The following is a 12329-nucleotide window of genomic DNA, read 5'->3' as shown; positions in this document are numbered from 1 at the left end:
GAAATAAACTGAGCAATGGGTTGAATAAATGTTCCAATGGGAAACATTTAGATGAAAAGAATTTGACCAAATTGTAAACTTTTCAGGTTACATACGCATACCAGCAGCATACCACCCTGCATTCCACTGCTGGCTTACCTCTGACGCTAAACAGGGTCTGTTTTGGTTGGTCCTTGGATGGGTGATTAAATGCTGCTGGTAGTGACGTTGGAGGGCCAGTAGGGGCACTTTGGTCTAACAGAAATCCCAATGCCCAAGGCCAGTGAAGGGGACATTGCCCTGTGTAGGGTGCTGTCTTTCAGATGGGATGTTAAATGGGTATCCTGACTCATTGGTCATTAAAGAATCCCATGACACTTATTGTACGAGTAGGCCCCATTCCATCATGGCCACCTAATCATTCCCCTAATTGGCACAAATCAAACCTCACCTTTCCAGCTGATGTGTGATGAGTGTTCTAGTGCACAAAATGGTTCTAGTGCTTCACCCAGGTGGGTTGGTGGTGGATGATGTGAGTTTCTCCCTTGCTTTGAGTACCTCAGTTGCTAGATAAGTGCTATATAAAGCCAATCAACTACAAACTCAATTCTTATAGGGTCTGGTCAACAGCATGTTGCCTTTCACTCAAGCTCTTTTCTGCTCTATGAATTGGTTCAAATATTACACTTATTAAGTCACGTAAAATGTTGGGGGAAAATAATGCCAGCACTCTTTTTGATTTCTACATATTCTACACCTTTGAGTGATAGGGGACTGCTTACAATGTGCATAAACCACGGTATATGGCTACCCATCTACATCGCTCCGGCCACATGTTATGCCCACTAACGTTTCTTCTCCATGATGAGTCAGGACTTGCCTCCCTCCTCGACAACTTCTGGAATGCGAACACATTCTGACTGTTCTGATTGATCTCAAAACCGATGGGTTTGTGATTAAACGATGGGTTGGGCCAGAGCCGGCCTACATGATGACGATATCAACTTTGATACTCTGACTGGTTAGATTTGTTAGAGACAATCCAATCGCTGATGAATTTGTTTTGTTACGACGCCCCTCGTTTTGACGTAACACAAACAACTTCTATGATAGCAGATTCATACTAAATGTAGGTAGCGTTCAATAGAGCAGTGGAATTAAATTCAAGATGGGTCGTCAGGCAAAAAGTAAACACCATCTTGTCCTGTACATGGTTCCTATTAGGAATGAACTTATTCAAACAATGAGCTACATGTGTTTGGTCTAACATATTTAGACTTTGTCTATTAAACCCAAAAAGCAATGTTTAGTTTGGCATTATGATGACTGAATTGTACATCTTGATGTGTGGTCTTATGTGTGCTTGTGTAAATAAATAATGGTTTTAGTGATGTTTTTTGTCTAAATGTACTTCGGTTTTTACATACAACACTTTTACATACAACACATAACATGACCTCATTACCAACTGCACATATGAACATGGACAGAAATCCTTGACCTTGATCCCCTTGGTTGATGGTTTCAGGATTTAGAGAAAATCTTAACGTTTAATTGAATGTTCATAGTATTGTGAATGACTACACATAGTAAAGGTATAATACGTTGTCATGATCAGCGATGATCTCATTCTGTATTCTCTGCAATAAACATCCATCATTTTTGCTGAATTTCCAATTCCTGGCTGGTTTAAGAAAAGTCATATAAAGAAACATTATGAAAGCACAAACAATATACAACTCCAAGGAGTACATATAGTTTTATCAAAAGGCGTAGAGGTTGAAATGATGGTCCTGGGAGGGAAGACCTATGTCATGACTGCACAGTGGGATAGAGCCCTATGTCATGACTGCACAGTGGGATAGAGCCCTATGTCATGACTGCACAGTGGGATAGAGCCCTATGTCATGACTGCACAGTGGGATAGAGCCCTATGTCATGACTGCACAGTGGGATAGAGCCCTATGTCATGACTGCACAGTGGGATAGAGCCCTATGTCATGACTGCACAGTGGGATAGAGCCCTATATCATGACTGCACAGTGGGATAGAGCCCTATGTCATGACTGCACAGTGGGATAGAGCCCTATGTCATGACTGCACAGTGGGATAGAGCCCTATGTCATGACTGCACAGTGGGATAGAGCCCTATGTCATGACTGCACGGTGGGATAGAGCCCTATATCATGACTGCACAGTGGGATAGAGCCCTATGTCATGACTGCACAGTGGGATAGAGCCCTATGTCATGACTGCACAGTGGGATAGAGCCCTATGTCATGACTGCACAGTGGGATAGAGCCCTATGTCATGACTGCACAGTGGGATAGAGCCCTATGTCATGACTGCACAGTGGGATAGAGCCCTATGTCATGACTGCACAGTGGGATAGAGCCCTATGTCATGACTGCACGGTGGGATAGAGCCCTATATCATGACTGCACAGTGGGATAGAGCTACAGAACACTAAGAGCTAGGAACTATACCATCCAGTGAAATTGGAGTATGCTTATTTAGGATGCACACTAAGCAGCCACCTTCTACAGGAATTTAACGACTGCATAGGGCTATGTTTTGGATGACTGGCTGCGAATGTTTATTGAATTGTTTTATTTCTGCCTTTTCTATTCCAGACATTCTGAAATTCACTAAAGCATCCCATGTATGTAACTTTAATCTTTCACTTTTCAATGATTTCTTAAGGCTACAATCCTGAGTTTGTATTTCAGCCAAACAGCAGCCCCACCACTTGATTTAGTAAAAAGCTGAGGGATGGGGCTGGAGAAATGTAACCACTCTCAAAATCAAAGACTGGGCCAATGGATGCAAGGACTGACAATCCATGAGATTATGAACATTAAGCCTATTTACATATTTTGAAGCTATACATTGACTCAACTGACAACAAAAAAAAGACAATATCACCTATTTTCCTTGTCTTATTATAGGGCAATTAGGCAGTTGTAGTCCAAACCCATTAAGTGTATATTCTTAAAGAATAAATGGGTATATCATTATTCAAAATGTGTCTTCAAGGTAATACATGAGTAATTACATTGGTGTGAGTATAAGGCAAATTCTATGCACATAAATACTTACTAATAAATAAAACACCTAAAAGCAATTTTGGTTATCTGCCTTCTGTAATATATAATCTGCCATGTAGGATTATATATGAGTGAATGCGTGATATTGCCCATCCCAATGGAGAGGACACTATCTGAACTGTATTTTGAGCGCGAAGGCTCCGCCTATTAAACTATAACTAATTTGAACATTGGTCTGCATTGTTTTATTTAGATAAGGATTCTGTGGGCGTGGTTTGACTGTACTAAATCTGATTGGTTTGAGAGTCTATCAGTCAAGGTAGCAGTAGCGCTACAGGCTTTTAGAGATACATCATTTAATAACTGTTACTGGTGAGCTGTCATTGACATCGAACTTCGAACATCGAAGCTATTTTTTTAAATCTGAAACTAACCAGTAGCAGGTGTCTTCAATCACACTCAAAGAGTCAGCCATCCAGCCTGGGTAATTTTTCTATTCGATTTGCGGCAAAACCGAAACGTCTGAGCAATTAGGCTACTGGTTGATTTGCATCTTGTAACAACACTATTTCATTGCACACAATGCAGGACACAGCATCACCAAGAATCAGATTCATTACGCGTTTCACGGATTTCCAGGAAGACCTATAACGAAAGGTAAAACTTGGATAAAGAAACGCATGGCATAGACACATTTTATTGTACTGCTAATGATTATACATTTGTCAATTTACTATGTTTTGATGTGTATATGCGCCAGTCGCCCTCTAGAACTCGCGTTATAGCCCATTGGACATAGTCGGTATGAATTACACAGTCCTGACCCCGCTTTTAAATGCATATTTATGAATTTACAAGTGAAACACTGTGATCCATATGGAAATAATGCAACCGTTTGCCTCCACAGTTATTGCGACATGTCATTGTATTTCTACTACGAATCTAGGATAAATGTCATAAAATGGATATGGAAATTATCAAAACGTAAGGGTCCTTTTTGTTTCAAATATGGATTTTGCTGTAGTCCAGTTACTTTTGTGCTGTTGAGCCCACGAGGGCGGGGCCAGCCCAAATATATGTGGGGAGGGAAAAACGAAGACAACAAATCCTCCAAATGTAGGCCACCGTGCATGACCCAAATCCTCTTGCGAGTGTATATGGAACACGGCGTTCCCCCCGCCCCTCGTCACCGTTCCAGAGCAAATCTTTCTGTGTTTCACTGTGCCAGGATGGTACAGTAAAAAAATATAAAAAAATAAGTAGGTTATCACGCATATATAAGATTATATTGGGATTCCTCCTATTGCTGTTATTTCACTGTCTCCAATGACGATGGCAACAAATTTTAAAGAAACAAAATAAAAAATATATTGTGAATCAAAATGCTAAATGTGTATGACATTTAGAAAGTCATGCGTGCATACATTTGATGTAGTAGTCAAGTTTAGCTTCTCCGTCTAACCTTCCATGTCTTCCCTTGAATCTAGCCATACTTATTGCAGTGAGCAGGGTGAGGTTTGTATAAAAGTATTGTGGCTCAAGCTTGGCATTTGTTGCAAGGCCAATAGATTGTGCTGCTGTGTGACAGATATTTTGTTTTGGCCCCCTGGCAGTGTGATCAGTCTGCCTCTGACCTACTTTCCTCCTAACTTCATACCTGCAAAGCCATGTATCTCCCTGGGGTTGGAGGAGCAGCACACAGCATCTTCAACTGGACCCAGTTTGACCCTTATTGTCAGCATCTGGTCAACCTATATTGGTCACACTGGCCAACTTACTGTACACTGATTGTACAAAACATTAAGGACACCTACCTAATATTGATATTCACCCTCTGATTGGCACACACATAAAAGTGGCACTACAGTCTGAAGACAGCCATGTTTCAGTGACATTACAATCAACATTGCGCTCAGTAATGAGGTCATTCACGAGAAAGGTTTTACTAGTGATTTCTCTAGTGATCTACATAGAGGTAACCAACGGAATAACAATCACATTTTTAATGTTACAACCACGTTTTCTGACAGTCTCCAATCTATCAGAATGGTAGGAGATGACAGTTTGTATGAACTCACTAGAAGGTAGAGTTAAAGGAACATAAATGAACCTATATTGGTCACACTGGTCAACTTACTGTACACTGATTGTACAAAACATTAAGGACACCTTCCTAATATTGATATTCACCCTCTGAATGGCACACATACACACTCCTTGTCTCAATTGTCTCAAGGCCTAGAAATCATTATTTAACCTGTCTCCTCCCCTTCATCTACACTGATTGAAGTGATATCAAATGAAGCTTTATTTATACAGCACATTTCAGACATGGAACACAGCGGCAGGTAGCCTAGTGGTTAGAGCGTTGTACGAGTAACTGAAAGGTTGCAAGATCGAATCCCCGAGCCGACAAGGTAAAAATCTGTCGTTCTGCACTTTTCTTCAGAAGGGGTTTCACCATAGCAGGTTTTAGTGCAGTGGGGAAAGTGCCTGTGAACAGGGAGTGATTAACAATAGCTTGCATTTCTTCAGATATGCAATTGAAAACTGTTTCAAAAGAAGGTGGTGGGGATAGGATCGAGCAGGCAGGTAGAAGGTTTAAGTTGTGATATCACTTTTCTGAGCATGTCTGTTTCAACCAGGGAAAATAAATCCATAGAGCCTTTGCGTGGTAGGCTAGGGCACAGGTCAAACTTCTCATTAGGTCTTGCTTGACTGATACCCAGCCTAATGTTTGTTATCTTATCTCTGAAATATGCCGCAAACTCATCACATTTACATATGGAAGAAAGTTCACATAAGTTTGCAGGGGTAGGATTTATCAGGCCATCAATGTTCGAGAAGAGCACACTCAAATTATTCTGATTATTAGGGATAAAGTTAGAAAAATGAGCCCGTCTGGTATTTCTAATTGCTTTATTGCTCTCTCAGAATACCATAATAGACCTGCAACTTTGATTTCCTTCACTTCTGCTATTCTGCAATTTCCCTTTAATCTATTAGTTTCCTCACTCATCCCAGGGGCTCTCCGTTTGAATGTGGCCTTTTTCAACTTTACTGGAGCTGTAGAATCAATGGTTGCCCTTAATTTTCTATTAATGTGATCTACTAAATTATCAAAAGAGGAAGGCAGAATAGATGATGGAGTATTGCTCATACATACACTCAATGGAATCTGTGGAGGTAAGATCTTCAGTGGTAAGATAGCATTTCTTGAGGGGGCAGGATTTTTCGTTTTGGGGTAAAAAAAACGTACCATTTGAAACTGCCGACTTCTCAGGCCCAGAAACTAGAATATGCATATAATTGTCAGATTAGGATAGAAAACACTCTAAAGGTTCCAAAACTGTCAAAATATAGTCTGTTAGTATAACAAAACTGATATTGCAGGCGAAAACCTGAGGAAAATCAAACCAGGAAGTGCTGTTTTTCCTGAAAGCTCTCTATTCCATTGGATGCCTTCCCTCCATTTAAAGGGATATCAACCAGATTCCTTTTCCTATGGCTTCCTCAAGGTGTCAACAGTCTTTAGACATAGTTTCAGGCTTTTATTTTGAGCGAGAAAGATAACATTGCGTCAGTGGATAGCTAGCTGGGTGTTCGCAGAGTTTTGCTTGCGCAACAGAGTGGGTCAGCCATTGTCTCTCCCTCTCCTATTGAAAAAGCAACAGTCCCGGGTTGATATATTATCGATTATATATTTTAAAAACAACCTGAGGATTGATTATAAAAAACGTTTGACATGTTTCTATGGACATTACGGATACTATTTGGAATTTTCGTCTGCGATGTCGTGACCGCTCGAGCCTGTGGATTTCTGAACATAACGCGCCAAACAAATGGAGGTATTTTGGATATAAAAATAATCTTTATGGAACAAAAGGAACATTTATTGTGTAACTGGGAGTCTTGTGAGTGCAAACATCCGAAGATCATCAAAGGTAAGCGATTTAATCTATTGCTTTTCTGACTTTCGTGACCAATCTACTTGGCTGCTAGTGTTTGTAATATTTGTCTACTGAGAGAGATGTTCCTACATAAACGCTTGTTATGCTTTCGCCGAAAAGCTGTATTGAAATCTGACATGCCAGGTGGATTAACAACAAGCTAAGCTGTGTTTTGCTATATTGCACTTGTGATTTCATGAAAATTAAATATTTTTAGTCATTTAATTTGAATTTGGCGCGCTGCAATTCAGCGGGTGTTGATGAAAATGATCCCGCTAAAGGGATGGGTGTGTCAAGAAGTTAATAATGCGTTCAGTATTACCCTGTGCTATGGTTAACAAGGTAGTACAAAATACACAGTGGTGATCAGATAAAGCATCATCAACAATAGAGAATGTCAATAGAAAGCTCCTTGGTAATAACCAGGTCCAGAGTATTGTTGTGGTTATGGTTGGGCCCAGTAAAGCTCAAAAGATTCAGAAATGCAATGGCCTTGGAGTCAGTCTCTTTGTCAACATGAATATTAAAATCACCCAACACAATGATTTTGTCATAGTTCTCAAGGACAATAGACAATAAATAGACAATAAATAAAAATCAGTAAAGAACTTAGGGCAGTGCTTTGGTGACCTATACAGAGTTATGACCAGCACATTGAAACAGTATAGCATGATGCTCAAAAGACCCAAAGTGGAAATGAAATGTCCTTACAGCTGAGAGCATGAGTAAAAATAGAAGCTATCCCCCCACCCCTTTCCTGATGGGGGGGGGGGGGGTAGGAGTTTGTATAAACTCACTAGAAGGTAGAGTTAAGGGAATATAAATTAGGTTATTTACAATAACCATAGTGCAATTTCTATAGGAGTTGATATGGTTTCCAAGTCCTCTGTTGCTTATTCTGACAGGAAGAACGGGAGCACTACCAGACCCTGTCTGTCAGTCTTTAAAACAGTTTGCGATGTTGTTGGAAATAATCCATGGAACCCCTGCGGTTAGGGTGAATCCCGTCTCTTTTGAAAAGTGCTGGTTGCTCCCACAGCAAATCAAAGTGGTCACAAAAAGAGACATTCCTGTCGTTGCCAAGTTTCTTCAGGTACTCGTTTAGGGCAAATAGTCAGTTGAAACGTCCGGGAGAACAGGAGGGGGCCAGAGATAACTATTATCTTCCCTGCGCTAACGAGGGTCTTTAAAAAAAATTGTGGTCCTCCCTCAGTTCCTCAAATCGCCTAAAGCGAAGGTTCTTAAAACCTATGTGAGTGACGATGGTGTCAATATTGGAGTAGTTGACCAGAACCGTGGGCAGGAGAGATTTGATGTCATGGACATGGGCTCCTGGGTAACAGTGGACCTTGGTCGGTCCACAGACCATAGGCAGGCCAAAATCTCTCTCCATCGGGCTGCCCACAATGATGGGGGTAGTGATAGAATCCGATGGATTACCTGCTGACTCCCGGGGCTCGTAGGTCCGTCTGAAGTGGGGCAAAGCTGTTTGATAGCTGGATCGGATCTTCTTGGACAGACGGGTGGCCAGACTGCCTCCCCGATCTCCTACGCCTTGCGAGTGTCCTGTCTCCCATGGGCCATGGAGTTGAGCCTAACGTCTGTCCGTTGGATTGGGACAGATCAACGCCGCCGACTCATCAACAGCTTTGCTATAGGAGGAATTTAAAACTGAGATTTGGTTTGCCTGGGTTACAGCAAGGTCGGTGTACTTAGAAAGCAGGTGTTCCTTTTCTCGAGCTGAGCTAACAGCCAGAGAATCTCTTTCCTAAGATGCTTGATGGTGGTGCATTTAGGGGAGACAAATCCCTGTCCAGTTTCTAGTTCCACCGTATCTTCATCTTGTGATTGTGTGGAAATTTAATCTCATACCTTAAGTCTTTATGCCCAGCGGTGGATAAAAACACCTGTGGGCTAGCACTGCTCCATTTTCATGATGGCTAGCAGCTAACTGCTACTTAACAGGAATCCGGGACACAAACTTGTGGTCCCAACCGCATCACGAATCAGTAGCAATACAAAAACTTGAGCTATTATTGAAAACGATTTAATTTAAATTATTTCATAAAAACAACAAACCGAGTGTAGGCAGTACACTGTACTGTTTGTTGCGTGCTCTGATGACGTCTGTTCAATAAAGGATTATAGCTTTCACCTGGATTCACCTGGTCAGTCTGTCATGGAAAGAGCAGGTGTCCTTAATGTTTTGTGCACTCAGTGTATATCTGTACTATACAGCTGCTTATGGCTATTTCTGAGAAGAGAAAACCCCTAAACTAATTATTGTGGTCAGGTCAGGACAGCATACTTAATAATATGTTGCTTAGCAGAGAGGAACTGGACAGGACATGCAATTCTAAGTGAGGAAAAAGACAAACAGCTGTGAATTTACATGTATTTGATTGACACATCTTAGGCAGAAAAGCAGGACGTACATTTAAGCAAAGTAGAACAACCTCCATTATTGCCACAATAACATTACTGGATATATTTGGAAATGGTTTCCGATATTTGAAGCCTGGTTTTACCAATTGGGGGTTAACCAAAATGTTATATTTAACTGTGTTTGGTGTGTTTTCAGAGGCCAGCCATGGAGGACAGGAGACTTCCCCCTACAGTGCCCTTGGTGGTCAAAACTGAGCCAGACACAGAGACCCGTAGGGTGAGAGAGGAGGAACAGCCTACCATTCCCATCAGGGTTAAAAAAGAGGACCTCTCTGAAGTGCCCCTCAAATTGCCCAGATTCAAGTACGTGGACTTCCCTTCGCTACACCAGTGCATCCAGCAGCTCACCGTGCCACCCCTGGACAGCTGGCTGGAGGGCTTTCCCCTGGCTCTGGGAAGACCCTCTGGAGGACACACCCCTGTCACTTCCAAGGAGAGAGTTCCCAAGTTTCGGTATGTAGATTATCCCTCTCTGCACCACTGCATCCAGCAGCTGTCTGTGCCGCCTCTGGAGAGCTGGAGCTCGGGGTTGGCCAGGTCAGGGTGTGGGGTGACAGGGGGACCTGGATCCACCAACTCTCATCCCAGCTCTGTGAGGGGGAACCAGACAATACAGGGAGATGGTTCAGCATCGGCTTACAAGCAGGACGAGTATACTGCTTTCCCCTTTCCTGGGCCTGACTCCGGCTCCATCCAGTGTGTGACCTCCTCAAGCAAAGCATCCCATAAGCCTCAGCGGCTTCAGCTGCTCTTGAGCAGTCCACCCGGATCCAGGCCTGCTTTAAGCTCACAGGGGGAAGAGGTTCGCCATAACGTGGTGTGTTCAGATCAGCTGTCTCAAAAGTTCTCTAATCCCAAATCTTGGGTTGCTGGAATGAAGCGTGTCAGAGGAGCGGGACCACTCCATCAGAGCAATAGGAAGTCAGCTGGTGATGATGAATGGCATGCAGACTTTAAAAAATCTACACAAAGTCATCAAGAGGCCCAAGTAAAGCTAAGTGACTCTCCTGACCTAGGACAAGGGTTTTGGAGAACCATCCCAGAGTCTGTCTGCCCCTTTTGCCAAAAGATGTTTTCAGATCCAGAGGAATTGCAGATCCACCAGAAGAGTCACAGAGAAAAGGTGAGTCTGTAGTACCCTGAACATTTTCTGGATATGTGACAAATCCTTCTTTAACTGATCAAATTGTGTATCAAAAAATGATGAATCTTGTCTCATGTTTGTCATATAATTTCAGAAGCCTCATTGATGTCTTGTCCAAGGAAATGTACAGCTGACAACAATGAACATCTTAAAAACTGTGCATCTACTTCAGTACTTGCTACACAGGCGTGGACTAGGGCAGGCTTCTCCACAAATTATTGGTCACCTGATAAGAGTTCCACTGAGGTTGTTTTGAGTGTTCAGTGTTTATCTTGATGACCTAAGTGACTGACTACAAACAAACCACTTTAGCTAAGGGCTTCATTCATAATTCAGTCTAGCAATTAAGCTCTCAATGTGAAAGACTGACCTGCAGTGGCTCTTGGTGGTCTTACAACTCCTTATTTACCAATGGGTTAATTTGCCAGGAAGTGGTACACATTAGATGAGATATAACAAGGAAATTAGCCATTTGATGTTGTTTAAATTAAAATGTCAGGAATTAGATTGAAATGCATTGTAGTGCATACATTTTTGTATTACTGTAGTTGAGATTAGGCTTTCATTTATATTCCTTAAAAGGGATGCCAATGTTTTCCTGTTTACAAGCTGTTTTTGGCAGAAACATGAATAAGTGGGGGTATCAGCACCTTGTTCACTGGAGATGGCTGCCTGTTCCAATATTTCAACATAATTATCTAGATTTGGGTGCCTATAAAACCTTTAACTTTTGGCTTATGCTGTGAAACAACACATGCTTCTTAATAATTTCTTATCTAATGTTTTTATGCTTTGTATTTTAATGTTTCTTTTTTACAATGACAATTATATATATATTATTGATTGTATTATCTAGAAATAACTTTAAACTTTGTTTTCAATTCTGTGTGCATTAAAGATTTTCTAGTAAAGATTACTCTACTTTACATCTCCAACAAATGCTTTACACTTACAAGTGTCACATTATTTTCAGTACATACTATACACTACAGCATCATCTAGAAATTTCCAAGAAAACAAACCATGATTATTTAGAGCTCATCCTTTATTATTACTTTTGTTAATTTACCCCGTTTTCTCCCCAATTTCATGGTATCCAACAGTCTTGTCTTATCGCTGCTCCTTCCGTACAGAATCGGGAGAGGTGAAGGTCGAGAGCCAAGCGTCCTCCGAAACACAACCCAACCAAGCCGCACTGCTTCTTGACACGATGCCCACTTAACCCTGAAGCCAGCCGCACCAATGTGTCAGAGGAAACACCGTACACCTGGCGACCGCGTCAGTGTCCACTGCGCCCGTCCCGCCACAGGAGTCGCTAGTGCGCCGTCCCTGCCGGACAAACCCTCCCCTAACCCAGACGACGCTGGGCCAATTGTGCGCAGCCCCATGGGTCTCCCGGTTGCGGCCGGCTGCGACAGAGCCTGGACTCGAACCCAGAATCTCTAGTGGCACAGCTAGCACTCCACTCGAGAGGCCCATAACAAAATGATTTATAATGATGTATGGCTCTGATTAAGATCTAGGCCTATAACATTAAAAGTTGTAAAGTAAACCAGTCCAGACCATAAATAAATGTTTTTATGTAAACAATGTGGCATCACTGTCATCCCATATTAAAAAATACTTACGTTTACTGGAATACTACAGTACTTACTATAGCATTCTGTAGTAAACTGTAGAATACTATACTACAAACTGTAGTATCCCTCGAGCATGTGTAGTACATATAGAATGTTGTAGCATACTGTAGAATACTATAGTAAA

General features: G+C 41.8%; 1 protein-coding gene across 1 annotated transcript; it reads left to right on the top strand.

Annotated features, from left to right (window-relative positions):
* Window positions 1-3347: 3347 nt before the first annotated feature.
* LOC139419517 (uncharacterized) lies at window positions 3348-11476 on the top strand. The gene is made up of 3 exons (XM_071169477.1): window positions 3348-3683; window positions 9558-10544; window positions 10660-11476. Exons 2-3 carry the CDS (start codon window positions 9567-9569, stop codon window positions 10669-10671), a joined length of 990 nt encoding a protein of 329 aa, XP_071025578.1. The 5' UTR covers window positions 3348-3683; window positions 9558-9566; the 3' UTR covers window positions 10672-11476.
* Window positions 11477-12329: the final 853 nt, after the last annotated feature.

The sequence above is a fragment of the Oncorhynchus clarkii genome, chromosome 10 (genome assembly GCF_045791955.1).
Source record: "Oncorhynchus clarkii lewisi isolate Uvic-CL-2024 chromosome 10, UVic_Ocla_1.0, whole genome shotgun sequence".
NCBI classification, from domain to species: domain Eukaryota; kingdom Metazoa; phylum Chordata; class Actinopteri; order Salmoniformes; family Salmonidae; genus Oncorhynchus; species Oncorhynchus clarkii.
This window is presented reverse-complemented; position numbering and strand designations above follow the sequence as displayed.

What these genes read in the sequence shown, in the direction of transcription:
- LOC139419517 (XM_071169477.1), top strand. Translation starts at nt 9,567, where the DNA reads ATGGAGGACAGGAGACTTCCCCCTACAGTGCCCTTGGTGGTCAAAACT.